The sequence below is a fragment of the Pleurodeles waltl genome, chromosome 9 (assembly GCF_031143425.1).
Source record: "Pleurodeles waltl isolate 20211129_DDA chromosome 9, aPleWal1.hap1.20221129, whole genome shotgun sequence".
NCBI lineage: Eukaryota > Metazoa > Chordata > Amphibia > Caudata > Salamandridae > Pleurodeles > Pleurodeles waltl.
In genome coordinates this window covers 940,438,549-940,464,258 of record NC_090448.1, presented here as the reverse complement: position 1 = coordinate 940,464,258, position 25,710 = coordinate 940,438,549, and the positions used below count along the sequence as shown (strand labels likewise).

General features: G+C 42.1%; 1 protein-coding gene across 2 annotated transcripts in view; it reads left to right on the top strand.

The window, feature by feature from the left end:
- The window catches only part of WARS1 (tryptophanyl-tRNA synthetase 1), a 62,856-nt gene that overhangs the window by 13,912 nt on the left and 23,234 nt on the right, over positions 1–25,710 (top strand). For both annotated transcript variants that reach the window (XM_069208334.1, XM_069208335.1), the window contains exons 3-6: positions 6,306–6,516; positions 7,588–7,696; positions 21,421–21,540; positions 24,025–24,207. In XM_069208334.1, coding sequence (XP_069064435.1) covers positions 6,306–6,516; positions 7,588–7,696; positions 21,421–21,540; positions 24,025–24,207 — 623 coding nt within the window. The remainder of the gene's footprint in view (positions 1–6,305; positions 6,517–7,587; positions 7,697–21,420; positions 21,541–24,024; positions 24,208–25,710) is intronic.

Below are 25,710 nucleotides of genomic sequence, written 5' to 3'. Positions count from 1 at the left end.
TTCATGTTTTCCATAATCTTATTGAAACTGGCCACACTAATTTTCCATTATTGATATGTTTTAAAAATACTAGCATTCATCAGCACATTTTACTAAATGATGCTTCAAACAAATAGTTTCTACAATTTCACAGTAATTTAGCAAAACGTTTTTTACCTACTTGTATTTTTTTCTGAAAATTGTATTTTGAAATCAAAGAATAATAATCTTGCTCACAGGCTTCTGCAATCATTTACGTATAATCAGAGAGCATTCTGGGAGCATTATATGTAGCCTCATATTGTTAAACTTTTCAAACGTGTGTGTACACATTTTTTTTTTTTTTTTTTTTTACTGGAACCACAGTCTGTAGTGCAGTGTGAGCTTACAACATTTATTTAGAGTGCTCACCTAATAATAAATGCTTTGCATTAATGAACCATAAATGCAAATTCGAACAGCATTAACCTATGGACACAAATATTAAATATTACCTCAACTGCAGACAGTTCACTTCCTTGTAAACTGGCAGCCAAACGGTGTATGCTGAAAGGGATTGCAGTTACTTGTCTCAAGAACAAAATAAATATGAAAACTTGTTGTCCTTGACCCCAAACAATATGTCCAAGGCGTTCAGCTAATCCCACACACCGCTTCATATTTTGTTGAATATGTGATTCATGAGATTTGACAGTGACTTTTTCAGAAAAGCTTAGGCTTGACAGAGAAAAGCCCAGTAGTTGTAGAGAAAAACTCTGGATTCATTCCTTGGCAGGATAGTGACAATTGACAACTAGTGCAAGAAAAGACAGACCTGGAGGATTGTTCTGGACTCCATAATGTACACTTTTATGCCATCCCAGGAAAAAAAAGACAATGGTCTTCCTAACTGACTTAATACTTCAGTTAGTTGGAATACATTTTAATGAACCACTAGAATTCCGTAGAGAACAACTAATCTTTGTTAACCGTTGATGCCCCACCATAGTCTGCTTCCGACCTGATCAACATTCTACAGCCATCATCTAGGCTGCCAGAGCAAAGAAAAATTCATTCTTCCTTGTCGACTAGCACATCTGTGTCAGCTAATTACACTTCAGACTCCAGCGTCAGTAAATATAAAAAATAAAACTGCACCGCAGTAGTATTGCTTCTTGGGCCCGGCAACCATGGTCACTGTGGGTGATGAAATTACAGACTATTTTGAATCAGACAACCTGCAGGATTTTCAGAGTTCACTTGACTCCTCATCCAGCTAAGTTAAGATTTCCCAAATGCCAGTCTCAGAACAAGCATACACCCTCCTAAACAATGGAAACCCAGCACCTCTAAAGGCACATATGCACCTTCTGGGATAACTCCCAGGTAATCGGGCAGCGATGGCTTGCAGTAAACTATTGCTAACTTAAGAACGAAACAAATTGAGATCCACACTGAAAAGCCTCTAACACAGAGGACACCAATAACCACTTTACAGGTCAAGACACGTGTCAGTTCACATATATACCCATAAATATGTCTCTAATCTTCAGAAGCCCCTGTCTAGCAATCACATAGGAGCCTAAGGTTGAATAATAATAGCCTCTTCAATTCTGTTTAGTATCACTGCGCACTTGTTCTTCAATCTATCATTGACTGAAGAAAAAAAAACTGTCCTTTGACTGCCTACTTACATTCTCAGCACCCTGTGCCATTTCTAGATTATCCCTCCTGTCAATGGTATTGTCTTTACTTCTGTCAATGGTATTATTTTTATTACAGAAGCAGATTTAACATAGTTATTTCCATTTCATTAATGTAGAAAATAGTGAAACAAGCCTGCATGCATGATATATTTTGCAACTTGGCATTTCTCATTGTTTAGCACTGTCAGATGGGTACCCTATCCACCTCCTTTTCCAATTAACCACTAAATTGTTTTATGTTCTCGGTGGTGCTGACCTATTTCAGAGCTCTGAGACTTTCAGTCTAAAGTAGTAAAAGGATGAAGTAGATCCTGTAGCCAAATGGTCTCTGAGTTCAACATAAGGCCTATCTCAACCCCCCACTCCCCAGCCCACCCAAGTGCCCCCAAACTTAGTACACCGCAAATCTCCACCCTCCACCTCCTAGGAAAATCTGATTTTCTATGCACTCCCATTACTTATGTGGATATGCACAGTCCACTTGCCTGGTATTCATTACTCACTCACAACTCATATTAGCTGTCTTGCTGACCTCTCTTCCCCTGACTTCCTGCACTTAGACCATCCTAATTAGATGACATTAGGACTCACCAGTGGGTAACACAGATCATGTTTTCAACCATGACTTTGACATATACGTAAAGTGCTAATGATAACATCGCTGAACTTCAGTGGGATGCCTCATTACCTGAATAGAAATCAATCCAGTTCCTCAAAACTGAAAGATCAGCTATGGCACTACTACAAGGGAGGTATCTGTCTGGGAATAAGCCTTTAAAACCTAAGCAATGGGGTGAGCACAGTAATAGGCACAGTTTTCATCCGACAGTTCCATCAAGTACTATAAGAAATGCAGAGGAGACATTCTCATTAGAAAATCCCAAACCGCACAATCCCTCAAGACTTTGTTTGACCCGGAAGAACAGGGTAGGCATTTGCAAAAAAATAACCGCATTAATAAGTATATTGGAAATAGGGATAGTATTCGTTCCCTATGGACAAAAATTATCCTTTGTTTCTTAATTCTCTAGACTACTTGCATTGACTTGAATAACCTTTTAATATGTGTTGACCTGAATGAATCCAGATTCAGTAATGAACAAATCCACGTGACTCCAAGAAGCAATGGCTAAAATAACAGGGCTATACTGCAAGGCCAGCTGAAATACTCTGATGTGCTTGACATATGGTGCATCCTACACCCAGTGGATAAATGATACTTTGCTTTCCTGTGCACATGGCACTCCTTCCTGCATCAATTATTTCTTAATTCAGGTGCCACTACTATTTAATGATCTCACTGTGATATTCTGAAAAATTGTAACATATACCACTCCCCTCTACAGTTCAGTCTAGACCTTGGATATGTTACTCACTCCACTTAACACTGGTGCATGTAAGCCACCAAATAACAGATGTCTAAAACAAAAAATACACTTAGACACACATACAAGACTAGAAAGAACTGAATGAAGAATCCGTTATCTTGTTGCAGATGGGCAGCACGCATGGTGGCCTAGAGGGGACCTTTGACTCAGCTCTGGCCTTTTAGGAATGATGCTGAATGCAACAGACTTGAACTGTCAGTGAAAGACTTAACATTTTACAACTTAGATCCTTTTAAAAAATCAATATGTAATGATTTGCTCCCCGCACTCTCCTGCTCACCACCAGGGGGCCTATTTATGGGACTTTCCGAGTTTCAAATAAAGTTCGGACCTTCTACTATACCCACATTCTGATTGCCAGGCTCTTGAATGCTATTCCGAAATTTAAATTCATTCCCAATCCCTGCCTGGTTTTGTGGAAGCCAGTCTGCTTATGCTGAAAACTCCAGTACCTATAATTCCCTGCTCACTGCTTCTTCTTCACCCCCATCTGCCAAGGATGGTGGAGGAGTTAAGCACACCTGTGGCTGGCAGGTGCTAGCCTGTGCACACCTGATGCATGTGATTATAGTGAGCTCTTTTAAGCCCCAGTTACCTTCAGTGCCGCTTAGTCAAATAGGAATACAGCTTCAGTGACCTGACTCCTTGTTTCCTTAGTTCCTGAACTTTAGATATTCCTTGTTCATTAATCTAGCAGTGTCTGCAGTGCTTTCTTGATTCCTGAGCCACAGTGTTCTCTTATTCCTTGAACAAGCATTGCCTGCCGTGCTGCCTTACTCCCTGATTCTTGAGCAAGCACTATTTTAGTGCATTATTGATCTTTGCCCTTTCTCTCTTTCTGGAGTTACCTTTTTTCCTAGTCCCTGCATTTCTTTCCACTTACCTTTAGCCTAGTTTCTTTTTTGCTACATCCCTGTTCCTGCTGTCGTAACTTACATTTCCCTTGTGTGGTTTATTACTTGCTTTCTCCCAAGTGTGCCGTCTGATTTCCCTTCTTTCTTGTTGAGCACTCCTCCTTGTCTATCGTGACTGTTTATTTAGTTCTACACACTTTAAGTTTCTGCCTTGCATGTTCCTGTTTGATCAATCGGGTTTGTGGGACAGAATATAGCCCAGGTGGTGTTCCTTGTCTACTCTCAGTATTGTCTTTTGAGTAACATCACCATAGGTATCCGCTCCACAGACCCTACCTTTGCCAGTATATCCTGTTGATCATGGCCCTTTTCTGCAGGGTCATCCCCAAACCTTTTGCCTTACTCTTATTTTTGTCTGGCTTCGTTTTTCCTGGCCTCAGAACTCTGTGTATTTGCTTACGAGTGTTAAAGAGCTTGTACTCACCCCTTAAAACATGGTAACATTGGCTTATACCCAATTGGCATATTTTACATATAAGTCTCTAGTAAAGTGCACTACATGTCCCAGAGCCTGTAAATTAAGTGCTACTTAAGGGCCTACAACACTGTTTGTGCCACCCACTTAAGATAGCGTCTAACCATATTTCAGGCTTGCCATTGCGGAGCCTGTTTGTGCAGTTTTACACTGCCATGTCGACCTGACAAAATAGCCCTTTTGCCTGGCCCACACCTTACATTTGTATACATATGTCACCCCTAGGGTAGGCCCTGACAACCCAGAGGGCAGGGTGCAATGTATGTAAAATGCAGGACGTGAACTTTTATTTTTTAAATGCCCTGGTAGTAAACAACCCCCAAAGTTGTCTTTCACTACTGCTATGCCTGTCATGCCCCTACGACAACATTGGGATTACCTTATTACATCTTATAAGTGTAATTCATAATCTAGAAGAGATACGTTTTTAGAGTTTCGTGACTCTGGAATCACAATTTAAAATCACAACTTATGGTGAAGTCAGATTTTAAATTGTAATTCTGAAAAGATCATTAGAAAGTTGACATTTTCTCACTTTAGCCATTTGGTGCCTACAACCTGTCTCTGATCACTTGTTTGGGATGGGTGACAGCTGGACTTCGTGTATTCCCCCTGGACAGCCACACACAATGGGAGCTTAGGTGTGACTTGTCCCCACACAAAGGGCAGCACAACCCCTTTTAGTGAGTCTGAAGCCAGGGCAGGAAGGGCAGGACCTCTGCACTTCAAAGGTCTGTCTGTGAAGTCTTCCCCTCTTCAAAGGCCAAACTGGGGATAAATACTGGTTCTCTGACACCGCCCACTCAGTACACTTCTGGGCCTGTGACTACTCTGCCAGGAAGAAAGACTGATGTGCTGCTAATTGATTACCACTCTGCTGGACTACTGCCTTGCTCTTCTTCCCTGCTGCCTGCTGTTCCCTTGACTGGGTGAGAAGGACTGGACCTGCATCACTTGAGCCCAGAGTGACTCCAAGGGAGGAACAGTCGACTGGCTGAGACACCAGTGATCCTCATCTTTTCGTCCAAGTATTTCGTTTAGGAGACGGGTATTTCTTTCCTTTCCCTTTGGAAGACAAGACCACAAGTACATTTTGTGTGTAGCAAAAGCACCATTAACATTGATGAAGTGCAGAATAATATGTTTCTCATTGTAGAAATATATGTAATTCCTGGAAAAACGTAACCCCTGGCAGTCACCAACAGTAGAAAAATGTAAGTGCCCATTGCGTTCTGGGTGTTTCTGGGGAATATTTATTGTATGATTTGCATACATACTTGTGCTGCAGTTTGTGTCCAAAAACACAAATCAATGCCGAGGGGACTGCCATGACATGGTGGCCCACACAACATTTTCTCTGAAAGTCCTCCTGCCATATAAGCGGATTCACTTTCATTGAAGAATCACAGCCACATTGGCAGTGATCTTTCAGTGCAACAGGTGTGTCGCCACTGAGCAGGCAGTAGCAGGATCTGTGCTGCACAAGTAGTTTGGCAGCACACCTGCCCAGGCTAAACAATGCTGTTAGGCCTTTTAGTACACCAAGACAACTGCTGCTCTCTTTGAAAACTTCCAAAAATGCAGGAATTGTGACCAAATGTAGCAATAATGCAAGGGAACACATTTTCGTTTTTTACTGTATATTTATTTGAAAGATTCCCTGGTACAAAAGGGCCACAGAGACTCTAGGTGCGAGGGTAACTAGCAGAATAGGTTGGCTGGACTTCACCTGCAAACAGATTGCTGTTGTGCCTGTGAGTAAAATAAAAGTACCATGATCAAGGTTGCTTTTTTCTTTTATCCCTCTTCTGGCAGCATGGTATGAAATTTGACTTTAATTCGCCTGTTATTTTTCTTTGTTCAGGAGGAAGTTGAAGAAGCAGTCAAGCAACTATTGGCCTTGAAACTAGATTATAAACAGGCCACTGGTCAGGATTACAAACCTGGGTCACCACCTGTAGACTTGGCACCTTCTGGTACCAATGGCCCCGTCACAGATGACGGAGAAGACTTTGTGGATCCATGGACAGTGCAGACGGGCAGCGCCAAAGGTGTAGACTATGACAAACTTATAGGTATATTTTCTTATTATTATTTGAAGCCTTAAAATGTCTGAAGCCATTTTGATTTAATGTGTGTGTTTTTTTTTTTTGCATGTGTGCTCACAAGTTGATTGGCCAAAACACCTCTCCAAGAGATTCATGGGTAAAGGCCTGTGACTTGAGAGAATCATTTGATTTCACAGCTTTCAAACCTGCCACAATCCAGTTTCCCTTTCTGGAACTCTGTGATGCAAGGAACAAAATACTAGGGTCGCTTGATGGTCTGACAGTGCAAGAGTTAATGCAAGGATTATTCTTTGGCCTTTGACAGTAGGGCGCCTTACAAAAATATTTAAATTCAGAAACATCCTATGATCTTTGTTTAAAAACATGCACAATGCTGTCTTCCAGGCGTTTTCAGCCTTTGATGTGAAGTGTGGAGCATTGTTAGTTTGGATTGAAATACTCATTTAGGAAAGGCTATGTTTCACCTTTAATCTCGTTTCAAAATTCTCTGCCTCAAAATATGACACCTTTAGGGAAGACTTTGAAGCTTAGTTTATTTTTGAGTAACCATTGAAAACTTGATAAAGCATTCGTGTTCACCTTTATAAGAAGATGCTACTGAAAGTGATGATCACAGGATGGGTACATTTCTATAGTAAATTTCTCCTTCCATGAAACGGAAGGCGCACACAGTAAGTTTAGACCATAATCATAAAATAAACAATGATGAAAATAAACAGCGAAGAAAGTAATTGTTGGGCATGGCTGCAGATTACTGCCAGGAGCATCTGTTGGATTGTAGTATCGTTGGTTTATCACATTGAGTATTGTAATGATATTTGTTATGCCTGTAAGGCACGATATAGAATCTCTCCTTTCCTGATGGTCTGTTGTTTATTTCTGAGCTGAGGGTTCCATGCTAAGTCAGTAGGTTCCTGGCTGCAAGAGAGGCTCACACTCCGGCAGGCTGCTACTAATAAACCTGAAGTCAAACTTCACCTTGGTGTTGCTTGTCCTACTTCTCCATACTGATCATATTAAACCAAGAGCGAACACTTTAAGAATAATTATTCCAATAACTGCATTCATTTTTTTCAGTTAGATTTGGGAGCAGTAAAATTGACAAGGAGTTGGTGGATCGAATTGAGAAAGTTACTGGACAAAGACCTCATCACTTTCTCCGCAGGGGAATCTTTTTTTCTCACAGGTGGGTGTTCTGCCGCTAAGCGGGTAGGTTTATGACTCCTGCTACCAGTACAAGAGCTCACATTTTACACTTTAATTGTTTGGGGAATTCTTCTGGGAATATGATTCCCTGACCATCAGGTGGTTTCTTAATGTACAGAGTGTGGCCTAGTGCAAATGTTCTCAATGAAACCCCTTGTCCTGTACTCACTAGCCCTCGTCGCCTCCGTTTAGGATGTATGTTTGGCCACATAGGCTGTCTGTGACAAGGGTTTGAATGGAAAAGCGCGCAAATGATACCTGTCATCAGCATTTGGTGAAATCACAACAAAACGTCATGATAATATTTTAATCACCTCCATTTATACATTCAGTCCTACTTAATATCTTTTTACTTGGAAAAGTAACTGTAAAGTGTTCTTTTGTTTTTTAATGTACATGTTTTCAGACAAATTATGTACAATGTTGTCATGTTGCATGTAATTTGAAAACACTTTCACTAAACCTAATAATTTTTTGGGTATCCTGCTATATTTTAAATATTGCTTGCAGTGTTCTGTGTAAGTACCTTGCCAAAAGACAGCGGTGCCCTGTGCAAGATGAGAGGCAAAGATACAGTCGACGAGTAATTGGAGGTGTAGCTGGGTTGTGGGAGTGGAAATGGGCTGTTCACTTCGTCATGATATAGTCTTCTTTAAAAAAGGTGCTTCTGCTGCTCTTTACTAAATTGGTGCATACTGATTGATGCAGTGATTTTGTTCCATATCCTGTGTGCAAAGACCGAGAAGTCCCTATGCCTCATGTTTTTTTGTCACTCTGGTCCTCCCTGATAATGTCTTGGTAGGGGTGCCTAAAGCCATCACAGTGTTGAGCTTTCCCTCCAGAGAGGTGAGGGTGTCGATCGTGAGGTCTTTGCTATAATGCAGCTGGTTATAGAGATGATGCAGGTAGATCAGAGTTCATCAAGATAAGAGCAATGTTATCATATTTCTGCAGGCCAGGGCCAGACTGTGAAACCAGAAGCCACTCCGGCAAAAATGCTCAAACCAGCCCTGCTTCTTTTGTTGTCTTGCGCACGTAAAACTGAGAGCATTCCAAGACACACGTCATGTTTTGCACTTTCATTCCATTGTTATAACCTCCACTTTGAGCTTGCAAAGTCCTAGCTGAACACACTGCACCACACTTAATAACACCTACCTCATTGTTGGACTATGCACTAACCTTTTGGTCTCTTTATTAAGACCCAGTATGAAATGTAGCACTAAGCCAGGCTCTGGTGTAGTGAAATATACTAGGCATATAAAAAGGAAGTTTTACATTGAGGTTCATAGCTATGTTCAAAGCTTGCTTCTAGCAAAGCTTATAACTCTGGTTGGCCAATTATTGTGAATGCCAATACATTTACTAAATGTACCAATTTTCCTTTTCAGTCCTTTCAGGACTGGGGGGTCGCACCAAATGTAACACATTTTAACAATACATTTTCATGTGGGTTGAGTGAGTTATTATAATAAAAACCTTTGAATTGTTTACCATCCTGGCTCAGTCGATTGAGCATAGACAAACCAATTCTGATCACGTGGATGCTTTTATGAAGAGTGACATCTGGGCTGTCGATTTTCTTTCAATTCATTAATATATATTTATCTGTCAATGTAAAAAATGTACCAAATGGTGATTCAGATGATGGAGATGCCTTGAATATGTCATAGAAATGTGTTAAGAAAGAGAGAAAAGAGAAGAATCTAGGGGGCCTATTTATACTCTTTTTGCGCCGGAATTGCGTCGTTTTTTTTGACGCAATTCCGACGCAAAACTAACTCCATATTTATACTTTGGCGTTAGACGCGTCTAGCGCCAAAGTCCATGGAGTTTGCGTCACTTTTTAGCGTGGACACCTACTTTGCGTTAATGATATGCAAGGTAGGCGTTCCCGTCTAAAAAATTGACTCCGAGGCATGTGCGCCGTATTTACACTCCCGGGCAAAAATCACGCCCGGGAGTGGGCGGGACAAAAAAAATGACGTCCAGCCGCTTTTGCGCCGTTTTTTAGCGCCTGGACAAGGCAGGCGTGAAGGGACCTGTGGGCTCGGAAGGAGCCCAGAGGTGCCCTCCCATGCCCCCAGGGACACCCCCTGCCACCCTTGCCCACCCCAGGAGGACACCCAAGGATTGAGGGACCCATCCCAGGGACATTAAGGTAAGTTCAGGTAAGTATTTTTTTTAAATTTTTTTGTGGCATAGGGGGGCCTGATTTGTGCCCCCCTACATGCCACTATGCCCAATGACCATGCCCAGGGGACAGAAGTCCCCTGGGCATGGCCATTGGGCAAGGGGGCATGACTCCTGTCTTTGCTAAGACAGGAGTCATTTCAATGGGGGTTGGGAGTCGAAAAAAATGGTGCAAATCGGGTTGAGGCGATATTTTTGCCTCAGCCTGACTTGCCCCATTTTTTGGCACCCAAGCTCCATATTCCCCTACGCCGGCGCTGCCTGGTGTACGTCAGCTTTTTCACGCACACCAGGCAGCGCCGGCGGCTAAAGCCGGCTAACGTCATTGAATAAATACGGCGCCCGCATGGTGCTTCAGAATGGCGTTAGCCAGCGCTAATTTTTTTGACGCAAAACTGCGTTAGCGCAGTTTTGCATCAAAAAGTATAAATATGGCCCTCGATATTTTAAGTGATTCCCTGGGGCATAATAATTTGATATTTTGATGATTAAACACCCTCATTCTCCAGACCAGACGCCTTCCAGTCACGTACCAGAATATGTAGAGTTTGGCTGAGGCGGCAGATTCCTAAAGATTTTAGGATTAGACTGAGGTTTGCGTGCCCAAAACCATTGTGTTTACTCAAAATTAGATGAACTACTTCTCTCCACCTCTGCAAGACCAGAGGATTCATCACACTGAACCGCGGTATGTTTGCACCTCATTGTGTGCTTTGGCACTATCTTGACCTGTGCAATGGCCATAACCATGTGCTGTCTCCTCAGACTACTTTTCCTGGCTTGAACAAAATACAAACCCACATTTTTCTTTTTTACGGTTACCTTACCCCCTTTTTTTCTGTACCACGCTTGCGCTGTGGCGAAATCTTTTGTCTTTGGGGGGTGGGGGGAAGCTGAAAAGGGACTTGCAGCCCACCCACAGGCTTACAATCCACCCACAGCCTACCCATTACTTACCATTGGCTGGCTTCTTTGGTCACTCTCCTTTCCTTGCTTCTCATTGGTCGTAAGGAATCCTCACGTCATCAGGTTGTAATTCTCTTCTCTTTCGGCTGTTCTGTGGAGCGTTGATGAAGTACTCCTTACGGTTGGCAATCAGTGGCTGGCCCCAGTGTTCTTCTAAATGCCACGGACTTCTGAGGTACTTCTTTTTTACCTTCTTCCCAGCCATCAGTGTGCCTTCAACATGGTAACATGGTCTGAAAGATCCCAGCCCTGCTCCTGAAGTGACTTAACCAGAGGTTGGGGGAATGGGTGGGGGTGTAGCCTGCCTCCTTGGATGTCAGCTCCTGCCTCTAAGCCCCATAGGCGGGTCAAATCAGGGGAAGAAAAGTGTGTAGCCTGGCACGGGAATGATGCGCTAAGCTGCTGCCTACCCAGATTGTATCCTGCAGCGACGCAGGCCAACTCATTTCATTGGTTCAGTGTGTCGCTCAAGAAATGTGTTTCCACCTTTGAAACAACCATTCATTGAAAACCAATAGCCAGCTGTCTTTATCTGTTTCCGTGTCACTAATAATTACCAACAATAAGCATTCTAGTGTGTTCCTTTGTTCCATGATGTCTCTTTAGGTCTTGAGATGTTGTAACATCGATCACCTTAAGGCCCCTTTAAGCTATTGCTGCTTTGGTATGACAAAGTATGAAAGTAGCAAGAGGAGCAGGAGGTAGGGGTTCTAGAGGGAAGCGCCTTCCCCTGATTTATAACTTCTTACGTTGTGTGTTTCAAATAATATTTCATCTGATTATAACCCTCCTGCCTCCCTTTGTACGCCAGCTGCATCGACAGTGATCTGTTGGGAGCAACACTTGGTCTCTTTTCTTACTGGCTTTAGGCTGTCTGCAGGCTTGCTGTGGATCAGGCCACGTGAAGCTCACGTACTTTCCAAGCCTCAGTTCAGCAGGTTCCCCGGTGCATAATAAGTGGCAAATCCGCAGTTTGCAAAGACTGCCTCTGGAGAACAGAGATGCGACTCCATAACGTTTGCCTCAGAGTCCTCTAATTAGAGAGCGAGACGTGCTCTGTACTGTCTCTTAGCATGTTTTTCTCTAAAACAAGAATCGCGAGCACCTCTAGTTTTAGATTTCGTATATTTAAGAGGTTTCTCGAGCTTCACCTATAAAAACCACACAGGAGGAGTTTATAGAGCAGCGGTTATGAACTAAGGAGATACCGTGTAAGCCAGGGATGGGCAGCGTGGAGAAGCTGTGTCGAAAGTCCTACTTCCTCTTTGGTCCAGCAGGGGGCCGATTGGGGCCCAGGGTGAGTAAAGATAGCAGCACAGGATCCACTTGGAAACACATTGGGTCCATTACTTTGGCTATTCGCCATATTGCAAGTGCCATTGATTGTGATGCATTTGTAATAGGGCCCAAAGAACATCCACCACGTTTGTGACGGAGTACCCTGTCTGGCAAACACTAAATAAGGCCCAAAATTCTTACATTCTAAGCATTTAGCTACACACATTATTTCAGATAAACAGAAATAGCCTTTTTCATTTAGTGCCTCGTAGGGTCCTTTCTGTGCACCAGTCATGTCATAATTTTTTATATATGTATTATGATAAAATAAATAGAGATGAATAGAGGTTACACTTCTCAAACTAAGAAATATGATTTGAACAAATTCTATGAATGATTTTTCATTGTACCGCTTTAGAAGGCATACAACCTGTTATATCTTACACCAGCCAAAAAATATGGTTTACAGTATTTTTGCATCCAATATTATCTAGTGATAAACTGCTGTCATCCACACCTCTCCTGTAAATATTCATACATGCTCGACTGTAGGCAACTTGAGTATTTGGATAAATACACCCCGCTGTTACCCACTTTCTCCACCATTCAGCTTTGTGCAAAAGGTCCAATGCTCTTAGCTGAAGGAGAAAGCCCTACTTTTCCGCATAGTAGATTGAAGTCTTCTTGTAGGTTCTCACATCATTATTTCTGTCATATTTCTGGCATTTGTTCAAATGCATTCATCACTAAGGGCCTGGTTACGACCTTGGCAGAGGGGATTACTCCATCACAAACGTGACAGATATCCCGCCCGCTGTATTACAAGTGCCATTATATCCTATGGAACTTGTAATACGGTGGGTGGGATATCTCTCATGTTTGTGACGGAGTAATCCCTTCTGTCACGATCGTAATCAGGCTCTTAGTGCTTGTTTTTAAGGTTCCCTTAATATTTGTCCTTAACCTCATTTTACCACATGGTGAACTTCTCCTTCCTGTCAGAACTAACCCAGGAAGGGATGTTATATCCGAATATTCACGACCATGAAGGATCTAGGACTCTATTGCATTCTTGATTCAATCCAACAAAACTGCATGGTTTCCCGGTCTCTAACTTAAACCAGAGCCCAAAAGTGATTTACTTTTAGTTCCTTCAGATTCCATGGGCAATGTATTAGCCATGAAAGATCTTTCTTTCCTATAATAGCAGCACAAAACCTATACATAAAATAAATCCGAACCACTCATCTGTGCATTTAGATGCTCAATAAACAGATGTATATGAGCGCATCCTCAATTAAGAGTGGAGAAGATGGTTGCTGATTGGGGAAATCTAGCAGCTGAGTTCCTGCAGCAGTACTGGAATTGCCCCAGGAGCGGCTCCTACCTGGTAACTAGACATGAAACACCCACCAAGAAGACTGCAAAACCAGCGGCACAGCCATCTTGTTTGTTTACGGTTTATGCATGTGCAGAGTGTGAGTGTCTGTGTCTGTGTGTCTGTGTGTGTGTGTGTGTGTGTGTGTGTGTGTCTTCATTCTGTACTTTCTTTGACTCTATTCCTCTCCTTTGTTTCTTTCTCTGCACTTCTTGCACTATGTCTTCATTTCTGTTTACTCCTGTTTACTGCTTTACCATCTTTCTAATTGTTTTCTTTTTTTCGCGGTTTCTTTCCCTTTTATGTTTCTCTCTGTTGCCTTTCTGAGTCTTTTGCTCATGCTGTTTGTCTCATTCTTACTGCGTCTCTGAAATGCAATACTATGACAGACGGCAGCGTTAAGTACAGTGCCCCATGTGAACACCATGGGGCGTGTGAGGAAGTCTGCGAACCACCCTGTTCAGGTGGTGAATACCAATTTGTCTTCATCATTCATGTCATGGCACTGCGAGCAGAGCTTTGAAAATGTCTAAGAAGACTGCACCACCACTGGCACAGCCATCTTGTTTGTTTTCCTTCCTTGTTCTGAGTAGAAGGACATTTTGGAAGGGTCATTGATGCATATCCTTGCTTGCGTTTCATGCCTAATTTTGGAACTGATTCCAACTGGAGTTTGAAAATGCTTCTGGTTAGACTTCCTCAGTATTGCTTCCAGTGCACAGGTGAACTGGTGTCTTTTATACATGGTCGTATCAACTGTATCTTGTTGATTTGTTCTTGTCCAAATGGAATAGAGTAGCAGCATTCTAATTCCATCTTTATTTCTTTTTAGTCTACAAAGTTCCCAATATATTAGTAGGGAGTTATATGCACTCTTATTTCTACCTGTTTTAGGACATGTTTAAACGTGTTGACTTCAAAACCAGCAATGTTATCTGATTGGATACTGTCTGGCCACTCAAAGACGTACTACTTTTTGCACAGGATCTGGTCAATAGTGGAGGCAGCCTGACCTTTGATTCTCAATGATTGTGCATATCTGGTCAAATGATTTGTGAGGTCTCGGTTGTGATGTGTTCTTTTCTAGCCATTCCCTTGGATAGGAAATCCATCCACACCAGGTACATGGGTGCTGCATTGTATACATAGTCGATACAAAGCTCCTTTAGGTATGGTCTTCAGAGTAATGCGAGTAGATATCTGACTGGTGGTCAGGCAGTACTGCTGTGTGGTTTCATTGTGCTTACAGTACTGTGCTACTGGCAAGGATACTGATAGAATTTAGCAGCAAGGGGGACTTGGACAATCAACACCCTATCTTTGCATTTATGTTTCCACTGGCAAAATGCATCTCTGCCATTATTTTATATTTCACTCTCTGTATCTTGGAAAAAAGAGAACCACCAGATTTTTTTCATTATTCGTGCATTGGCAACCCAAGACCATGCACTGATGCAAGGACCTGGCACTGTTTTTTCAACCTGAAACAATACTCTGCCTCCTTCCCCTACCTGCATCTCGACTTGTATATCATATAGTCCTCAAACCACCTGCCCTCCCTTCACCACCCCACTCCATTGCCAAAGATAAAAGCTTGCTGTAAGGAAATGCCTCCTTGGCATGGTTACCCCCTGACTTTTTGCCTTTGCTGATGCTATGTTTTGATTTGAAAGTGTGCTGAGGCCTGCTAACCAGGCCCCAGCACCAGTGTTCTTTCCCTAACCTGTACTTTTGTTTTCACAATTGGTACACCCTGGCATCCAGGTAAGCCCCTTGTAACTGGTACCCCTGGTACCAAAGGCCCTGATGCCAGGGAAGGTCTCTAAGGGCTGCATCATATCTTATGCCACCCTGGGGACCCCTTACTCAGCACAGACACACTGCTTGCTAGCTTGTGTGTGCTGGTGAGGACAAAACGAGTAAGTCGACATGGCACTCCCCTCAGGGTGCCATGCCAGCCTCACACTGCCTATGCAGTATAGATAAGTCACCCCTCTAGCAGGCCTTACAGCCCTAAGGCAGGGTGCACTATACCATAGGTGAGGGCACCAGTGCATGAGCACTGTGCCCCTACAGTGTCTAAGCCAAACCTTAGACATTGTAAGTGCAGGGTAGCCATAAGAGTATATGGTCTGGGAGTCTGTCAAACACGAACTCCACAGCACCATAATGGCTACACTGAAAACTGGGAAGTTTGGTATCAAACTTCTCAGCACAATAAATGCACACTGATGCCAGTGTACATTTTATTGTAACATACACCCCAAAGGGCACCTTAGAGATGCCCCCTGAAACCTTAACCAACTACCTGTGTAGGCTGACTGGTTTTAGCAGCCTGCCACACTCTAGACATGTTGCTGGCCACATGGGGAGAGTACCTTTGTCACTCTGTGGCTAGTAACAAAGCCTGCACTGGGTGGAGATGCTTATCACTTCCCCCTTGCAGGAGCTGTAACACCTGGCGGTGAGCCTCAAAGGCTCACCCCCTTTGTTACTGCACCACAGGGCACTCCAGCTAGTGGAGTTGCCCGCCCCCTCCGGCCACGGCCCCACTTTTGTCGGCAAGGCCGGAGGAAATAATGAGAATAACAAGGAGGAGTCACTGGCCAGTCAGGACAGCCCCTAAGGTGTCCTGAGCTGAGGTGACTCTAACTTTTAGAAATCCTCCATCTTGCAGATGGAGGATTCCCCCAATAGGGATAGGAATGTGACCCCCTCCCCTTGGGAGGAGGCACAAAGAGGGTGTACCCACCCTCAGGGCTAGTAGCCATTGGCTACTAACCCCCCAGACCTAAACACGCCCTTAAAGTTAGTATTTAAGGGCTCCCCTGAACCTAGGAACTCAGATTCCTGCAACCTAAGAAGAAGAGGACTGCTGAGCTGAAAAACCCTGCAGAGAAGACGGAGACACCAACTGCTTTGGCCCCAGCTCTACCGGCCTGTCTCCCCACTTCTAAAGACACTGCTCCAGCGACGCTTTCCCCAGGACCAGCGACCTCTGAATCCTCAGAGGACTGCCCTGCTCTAGAAGGACCAAGAAACTCCAGAGGACAGCTGCTCTGTTCACCCAAGACTGCAACTTTGTTTCCAAAGAAGCAACTTCAAGACAACTGCGTTTCCCGCCGGAAGCGTGAGACTTGCTAATCTGCACCCGACGCCCCCGGCTCGACTTGTGGAGAACCAACACTTCAGGGAGGACTCCCCGGCGACTACGAGACTGTGAGTAGCCAGAGTTGCCCCCCTGAGCCCCCACAGCGACGCCTGCAGAGGGAATCCCGAGGCTCCCCCTGACCGCGACTGCCTGACTCCCAGATCCCGGCGCCTGGAAAAGACTCTGCACCCGCAGCCCCCAGGACCTGAAGGATCGGAACTCCAGTGCAGGAGTGACCCCCAGGAGGCCCTCTCCCTTGCCCAGGTGGTGGCTACCCCGAGGAGCCCCCCCCTTGCCTCCCTGCATCGCTGAAGAGACCCCTTGGTCTCCCATTGATTCCAATTGAAAACCCGACGTGTGTTTGCACACTGCACCCGGCCGCCCCCGTGCTGCTGAGGGTGTACTTTCTGTGCTAACTTGTGTCCCCCCCGGTGCCCTACAAAACCCCCCTGGTCTGCCCTCCGAAGACGCGGGTACTTACCTGCTGGCAGACTGGAACTGGGGCACCCCCTTCTCCATTGAAGCCTATGCGTTTTGGGCACCACTTTGAACTCTGCACCTGACCGGCCCTGAGCTGCTGGTGTGGTAACTTTGGGGTTGCTCTGAACCCCCAACGGTGGGCTACCTTGGACCCAAACTTGAACCCCTTAGGTGGTTTACTTACCTGCAAAAACTAACTAACTCTTACTCCCCCCAGGAACTGTGAAAATTGCACTGTCTAGTTTTAAAATAGCTATATGTGAAGACTGTATATGCTATTTTGATTATTCAAAGTTCCTAAAGTACCTACCTGCAATACCTTTCATTTGAAGTATTACATGTGAAATTTGAACCTGTGGTTCTTAAAATAAACTAAGAAAATATATTTTTCTATACAAAAACCTATTGGCCTGGAATTGTCTCTGAGTGTGTGTTCCTCATTTATTGCCTGTGTGTGTACAACAAATGCTTAACACTACTCCTTTGAAAAGCCTACTGCTCGACCACACTACCACAAAATAGAGCATTAGTATTCTCTCTTTTTGCCACTATCTTACCTATAAGGGGAACCCTTGGACTCTGTGCATACTATTCCTTACTTTGAAATAGTGCATACAGAGCCAACTTCCTTCACTTGCCCACAGGCGAAACCTATTAGTATTGCCAGTGCTCATTTCCTATGTGCATTAGTTGACTGAAAATGCTCATCTCTGAGTCCAAGCTTTTTGACACCAACATTAACCCCAACTATCCCACTACTAATCTCTGATGACATTTTCTTAATTACTGTGTTAATTTTGTCCTCCATCACCTAGTCTTGGGAACACTGTCCTCTTTCCTCATGGATCTTTAAATGATATCTTAATTAACCTCAAAACCCCAAAATCTTAATTTAAGCCGCTCCTTTGATGGTCCTCCTCACTTGAGGTGAAAACAACATGGGTAGTGTCACAGTTGCGCAATCCCAAACTGTCAAACAATGCCTGCCCGTACCGACAAACGTTTGCCCCAATCTTACAAAATGGCTGTCAATGTATGACATAACGCATACGCCTACGGGAGCCTAGAGGTCATTTCTCTTTTAATGATCATGCTTTGCGCAATTCACTTTCATTCCTGATCCGTGACCTGCACGAGCAAGAAATCCTGCGACTCACAGAAGGCAAACCAGAGCTTCCTCTGCACGAAACACTAATGAACCCCACATGGTCTCAAGAAACCCACAGTAAGCCCTTTCAAATGTCATGTTACAAGGTTATATCATAAACTCTCAGCAAATCACTGAGATAACATTCAAATAAACCGAACTGCTACAGATCTAAAACACATCACTAAGTCTCATGCAAGGCTTTCATTGACTTCTAATATTAACGGTTACAAGAGAAATATTAACTTTCCGTGAGAAAAATAGCAAAATGTATCATAATGCTAATATTTAAAAAAAAAAAAAAAAAAAAAAATTCTACCAGCCGCTTCAAATGACGTTCAGAATTTCAAAATCAACCCACTGTTAGTACAAAAACAACACATACCTATTGTACTCATTCTGCAGTGACAGAAAGCAAAACAGGAAGATGGCTGGGTTTGGAGGACTTCTTATGTTCTTTGAATTTTGCGGAACTTTTAAAGTGGCTGCTGTGTGTAGTGGCAAATAAAGCTGTTTGCATAGTACTATCATCTAGGCCTTGCCATAAAATCATATTTGAAAAGTCAGAATATTATTTTCTGATTATTACTCCTTAGTCTGTTCCCTTAAAATTTTAAACCGCTGTTGCGCTGCTGACCGTATTTTTTTGCTTCCTCAGGGCCTGCCCAGATGTTGAACAGTCTAGGCACAAAGCCTTTTTAAACTTGGGCAACATCTTTTTCTAACCAGGGCAATGGGAGAACTATGAGCCCCTGTACGAATCTGAGCAGAATCCTCATTTTAAGCACCTTATCCTGCTCCCACTATGACAACCTTAACTGCCGATACGTGGAGCAGTCAATATTCAATTTAGCAATTAATAGGGCTATTTTAGAAACTTCATTTATCACACATTCCGATGTGTGACCCCCAAGTGTCCCATCCTAGAATTATTTTAGATTCCACTTAGAAAAGTGAGCACTGTGACAAAAGGGCTTAGTTGTGAAAACACCATTCTTGTTCAATTTCATTACTGTTATCTCAAACATATCATCTACATAAAGCAGAAATATAATCTGTTACCACCCAAGTAATTTTTCACATTTTTTATCGTACAGCACACTTTATAGCAGTGGTCTCCAAACTTTTTAATGCCGGCCCCCCCCCCCCCCCCCCCCCCCCAGTTGAAAAATAAAAATCATTGGGCCCCCCTTCAGAATTTTTCTCAAATATTTTATAAACATGGCAATGTTTAAATATGTCTAGATGTATTTAAACATTGCAGTTAAGTACTGTTGCCATTTAAAAAATGCAATAACATGTTTCTTCATAAAACAAAACACTGTTATCTGTGAAATGCTTCTTTTGGTCAGAGCCTGGCCAGTTTGAAGACCCCTGCTTTTAATGATTACTCTGTAATGAGATTCAAATAATTACTTTATATATAGCCCTGATTGAACAGGATTTAGTGCAACAGCCAATCCTTTGGCCTTTTCCTTAAGGACAACAAAGAGCTTTTTTTAAGAAGCTGAAGGCAAATGTGATTCTGGCACGCAAGGCTTAGCACTGAGAATCTTTGGATAGGTGGGTGCCGTCCTATAGAGGCACTTCTGAACTAGAACAAGAATTTTGAAATCATGTGATATGTTTTGAGTAGCAGGTTACATATGTGTTCTCTACCTTAGAGAGTTTGTACAGTGTAGAATTGGTAAGTGTGATCACCTTCACAAAACGGTGGTTGAACTCCGGATTCTATGCGCTTCCCCTTCACCATGACAGTGTACAGCCACATCGTCTTTTGATCTTATAGAGAAACTTAGCAAGTGTCTGGTGAGTGACACGGATAAATAGGTACTTCTGTGTTCTGCTTTTACTGAGAGCAGGGCCACTAGCATTATGTGGTTATGCGGCCACAGCGATTTTCTCATAACTGTAGATTTTCCACATTTGCCACATAACCATCATCTGCCACATAATCTGCAGTTTTTAGAACAAAAAATGTGTTTCTAGCTCATACATTTCAAAAGTTGTTAAAAATGCACTGAGGTGTTGCCAGGCAGTTGAAGGCCCTTTACAAAGTTGACTTGTCACCTTTATTTAGCTTATTGCTATATTTGGTTGTCAAACTGGTGCTAACGAGGTGCAGCTAATGCCCAGACAGTGTTACCAAGATTAAAATGACTGAATAATGAAGTAGTGCTATCCCAAAATGTGCTGCATAATACTGCATAATTTGCCTTTTCTTGACACATACTTTACTCAACGCTGCCACATCTTTTGCCCCCCCCCCCCCTTCTGCATGATTCCAGTGGCCCTGACTGCCTAGTTTTAGTCAAAGCTGATATTTAGTTGTTTTAGCAAATAATACAATGTCCCCTTCTGCCTTATGTTTACCTGGAAAAATGTTTCCTGTGAGAGGTCTCAAATTTTAAACAAAGTGTGTGTTTTGGTAGGCCTTCCCCTGCCTTCTAGCGGACCTCAAAGGAACTCTTTAAAACATCCCATCGATTCTCATATTTAGAACGTAACTATGGGGGTTGCAATTTACTTAAGGCTAGAAATTTAGAGAAACCCGAGTGTGCCCACCTTTCTAGCGGGCGCAACTGACACCCCTTTCTAAGAACTGAACTCTGGTTCATCATGAGTCTTTATTCAAGACCAGACACTGGCAATTGTGTTCCTCCCCTTAACATTTCTGTCCTCGTTAAGCCTGCAGTGGCACAGGGTCAACCCATTTATCTTATCTTCCTCAACCCATTTATCTTATCTTCCTCAACCAATCTATCTTATCTTCCTCAACCCATTTATCTTATCTTCCTCAACCATATTCGATTTTTGACTCCGTGAATACCTCTTGACTATAATAAATTGCTTTGAAGAGAGTGCACAGTGTCCTGCTTTATGCACTGGACATGAAGTGAATATTAGTATATGTTTGATTTAATTTTGTTCTACATTTCTCACTTGAGTTTTATCTGTATTCAGTCTACAACAATGGTAAGCCAGCACAATATGGTTCCAGAACAATTTGCCTTGCCGAAATTTGGTTTTATTGTATTGGATTATGAACAAAACACAATCGTATTCGTTTTTATTGTAACCGTGTTTTTTTTTTTTTTTTGTCTCCTTTAGGGATATGCATCAAGTCCTCGATGCCTATGAAAATAAAAAGCCATTTTACCTTTACACAGGCCGTGGGCCTTCTTCCGAGGCAATGCACGTTGGTCATCTGATCCCGTTTATTTTTACAAAGTAAGTAAGGAGGCATTTATTTGTTTAATTTATGCCTGTCCTGGATTTTCAATAAGGCTTTAGGGAGTGTACAACGACCGTATCAGGTTGTGCTTTTGTAGAATAAAACAGATTTGAAAGATAGAAAAAAAGTGTTTCTTCCATGCTGGTATTTGTGGTGCAGTTGATTTGCTGTCACCCTCTCCTTGTTAGCAAGGTAGCAAAAGTATGCTGTAAGTCTGCTTTAACAGTGAGAAACTGATGCTCATTGAAACTCAAAAATGTTACAATCATTAACTCCCCATCACTCTTTCTGGTGTTGCAGTTTTGATCTAAAATAGGCCTTGTTTCCAGATGGCTGTTCACCCTCCACTCGTTTTGAGACTAATTCATGTTTTTGCCATGTTGATTTTGTAAAATGGTGAAACGCTTGCGTGATCCGGTATTATTAGAAGCTTTTATATTTGTTATTTGTTCTTATTGTTTTTACTAGGAGTTTGCACCACAGTTTGTAAATTAAATTGAGATTGCAGGAGAAATAATTTCATTATAATTTGACCTGATTGGTAAAGGTCCTGTGACTAAGCAGTATTCTTTTTTTTTTCTCTAAAAGAAGCAAGTGCCGAGGTACCTTTAGAGATGAAAGATGCACTTTATAAATATTTTATAGTAATAATCATCACTAGAAATAGCGGAGAGGAACAAAAATATCTCTGCTAAACCCATTTGATTTTCTTTCTTAATGCATAAAAGATATGAAAAAATATGTTTTGCTGGATGGGTATTTGAGTTTTCTTTGCTTGTTCTTTCTTCTTTTGTTGCCCCCTCATGCGGCTAGGGTGTCTATGCAGACCAACTTGGCTTATAGATTAATTTATCTGCAGTGTGTTGTAGCACAATAGATTTAGAATAGAATTCCAAAACAACTTTAAAGCAATAGTTTATATGTCTACTCTGTAGCATTTGCAATAGCCTGATTGCCAGAAGAGCTAAATATTTTCGCATATTGGGCAAGAATCGAATGTGTTTAAAAAAATGAATGCACAGCACCGATTTGGTTAGTCGTAATTTATTTGAATGAGCGGTCGCTTGCAGGCCACTACAGGTGCGCTCGCTGTGGAAAGTACAGGGAAAGAATAATAGTTAGTGGACCCCATGAAATATTGGCATCTGTGCTTATTATTGCACTTGCAACAGGAGGCTAACTAAAGATCTTTTGAGTCACCACACCAGTAGAAACTGAGATGTGTCATCGACATTATTGAAGGTTAGAGCAATACGTGGTTGTGTTTATGGTTAGATGCTCCACACAGCGACACAACAGGGTAAGGTGGTGTGCACTGAAAAATAATTTCCCATTGCTCCCTTGAATACCACGTCAGGAAGTATTTGTGCAAGCTCCAAGAATGATAGGATGGATGAGGTTGGTAATCCAATGTATTCTAACTGCAAAAGATGGTCTACTCTACCGTGGGCTTGGAAGAAATCCTTACCTATCACCTTTACAAAGTTTTTTTTTTTTTAAACTACAGCAATGTATCTTTGCGCTGTACATAGATTCCTCAGTGCTGTAGTACAGATGTGCACACAAAATTAATTAAAAACAATTTAGTAAGACTCGATGTAACAGAAGAAAAACTTTCAAACAGTTATAAACGCAACTGAATTCAATCCTAAACCAGAACTCTGCTGAAAGTGCGTTCCAAATAGTAACAATATTTCTGGATAAGATGCGCGCTACCGTGTTGGTCCTCTTGGATTTAGCCCTCCCAAACGTCTTTGGCCTCTTCTCGGGAGGCAGATGTTGGTCTTCTGAATACTTCTTCCTTTCCTTTCCTTCATTCCAGAGATGGACCAACCGTATGTCCATCAGTTTTAGTTCCACGCCAAATGGGTGCACCCCTCTAAACAAAATCACAAACAACCACCTAACCATTTTTGTTAAATTGTAAATTTTTCAGAAGCTCGCGTTACAGAAACAATAACTAACTTTCTGTGGCTGACTTTACATTAGCATTTTGTGATATTTTAGGCAGAAATGTTCACTTGAAGAAAATTGACATTATGGCACATTGTTTACCAAGGCACTGTAACTTCTAACATAAAGGAAGTGATGTTATTACTCTATAATATATTTGCAGTGCAGATGTGGGAGAGATGGAACACATCTGAGTACGTTAACAACCTAGTATATTGTTGGTTTCTCATCTTCTGTACAAGCAATGTCCATTCCTAAACTACTGAGTTGACCTTAGAGGAATTTACATTGATGAACATTCACTTATAAAGAACGTGTTTTCATATTTTGAGTGTGAATAATTGGTGGGAAATGGAAGTAATTATTCTTGGAATTTCCCCAGGAAGTAACAGAAACCGAACTACAGACTAATCTACTTCCAGCGTGCTGTTTTTCTATTTCTTTTATTTTCTGTATTTTTCAGCGCCCTTTTTTCGCTCTTACGTGTTGGTTGTCAATCCTAAATGTACACTGTTTTCATGTAACAGGTGGTTGCAAGAAGTGTTTAATGTCCCCTTGGTCATCCAAATGACTGATGACGAGAAATATCTGTGGAAGGATTTGACGCCCGAGAAGGCATACCAGTTTGCCATTGAGAATGCCAAAGACATTATAGCCTGTGGCTTCGATGTCAACAAAACTTTCATCTTCTCTGATCTGGAATACATAGGGTAAGGCCTTAAATGAGACGCGAATGTCATTTGTTAGTTGCAAGTATGTTATGTGTTCCATGGATGTGAGAGGGAAATTAAATACACAGTGCCTTATGCGTTGATTATGTTATCTCACTTTTTCTCTCTTGCTTTCTCACTCGTATGATAGCTAAATGTAGGGTCTTCAAAGGATCAGAAATTCTCAACACCATACCTTCGAAACACCTGAACCTAGCCCCACGTGCCTCTCCTATACACACTTCATTCTTCAGTTGATATTTGCATTTTTTTCCGGTGAGCCATGTGGAAAACCCTAAGATTGCACGGACGACTGTCAGATGTTCCACATGGTGGCGCTGTTACCTCACACATTGTGATTGGCGGGCTCTTTAAGACTAACTAGTTTTGTTACACTGAATTTATTACTTTGATGTCCTGTCGAGCAAATACTCCAAAGGATGAAGACTGAGTAAATAAATTAAAAGTACATTTCAAGGGTACAGTTGTCGAATCTGATGCATTTGATGGCGAGAATTGCATTTATTGTACAATATTTTTTTTAAATCTCATCTAGAGCTAGTTCAGACACTGATTTTGGAGACGACAACCCTTCCATATGCACACTCATCTCGCATCAATCATCTACTTGCCACGAAAGACCGTGTAAAAAAGAATTGCTAATACCACCCCATAACTAGCAACTTTGAAAGCCATCCCTACTTAACATACTGTACCTTCCATACCAGCCTCCTCCCCCATCGCCTGTAAATAAAATACCATACTTAATCTACAATAGTAAACCTGCGATACCTAACCTACCTCTGCCTCTGTAGTGCGTTGGTCGTATGCCTGCCCACAGGTGACCGTTTTGTGAAAAAGTGGCAAGTTAAGTTTATGTCAAATTGAACTACTTCGAAGTAGAAGTCATCAAACACTTCCCTTTTCAATTCGAAGCCTTTTTTCCAACAACTGTCTCCTGGAAAGTATTAAACTTTGTGACTAAGACTACCCACACCATGCTAATCACATGCTAATCACATGCTTTTCGCATACTATAATACAAACTATTTTTCCCACATCTTACAAACTAACCATCACCACACACGGCATTTAACAAACACTCGCAATTAGAAAAGTTTCTCTATTAAACTAAACAAATGCATATCTAAGTAATACTTAGTGTTTTAAAAATGCATCTTTGTTTGATTAGTTCAAATTCTGCAGGTACATTGTTGAATCTATTCAATTATATTGTAAAACTAAATACAAATATTGCAGAAGATCCTTCTTTTTCAACAACATTTCAGTTACAACATACCATATAAATAACATGCCAGACCTCTTGGTACAGCCAAAGCTCGCTTAGGCTTAAGTCTCTTTGTTGGAGAGAAGCTGAAGTAACCCAGCAGAGATTTCTTGTGATAGTAATTTTACACTGCCCTATTAAGGTAAATAATTTAATGACTTGTATGTCACATGAATAATTTCAACCCCATAGAGACGTATTAAACTAAACCCGTG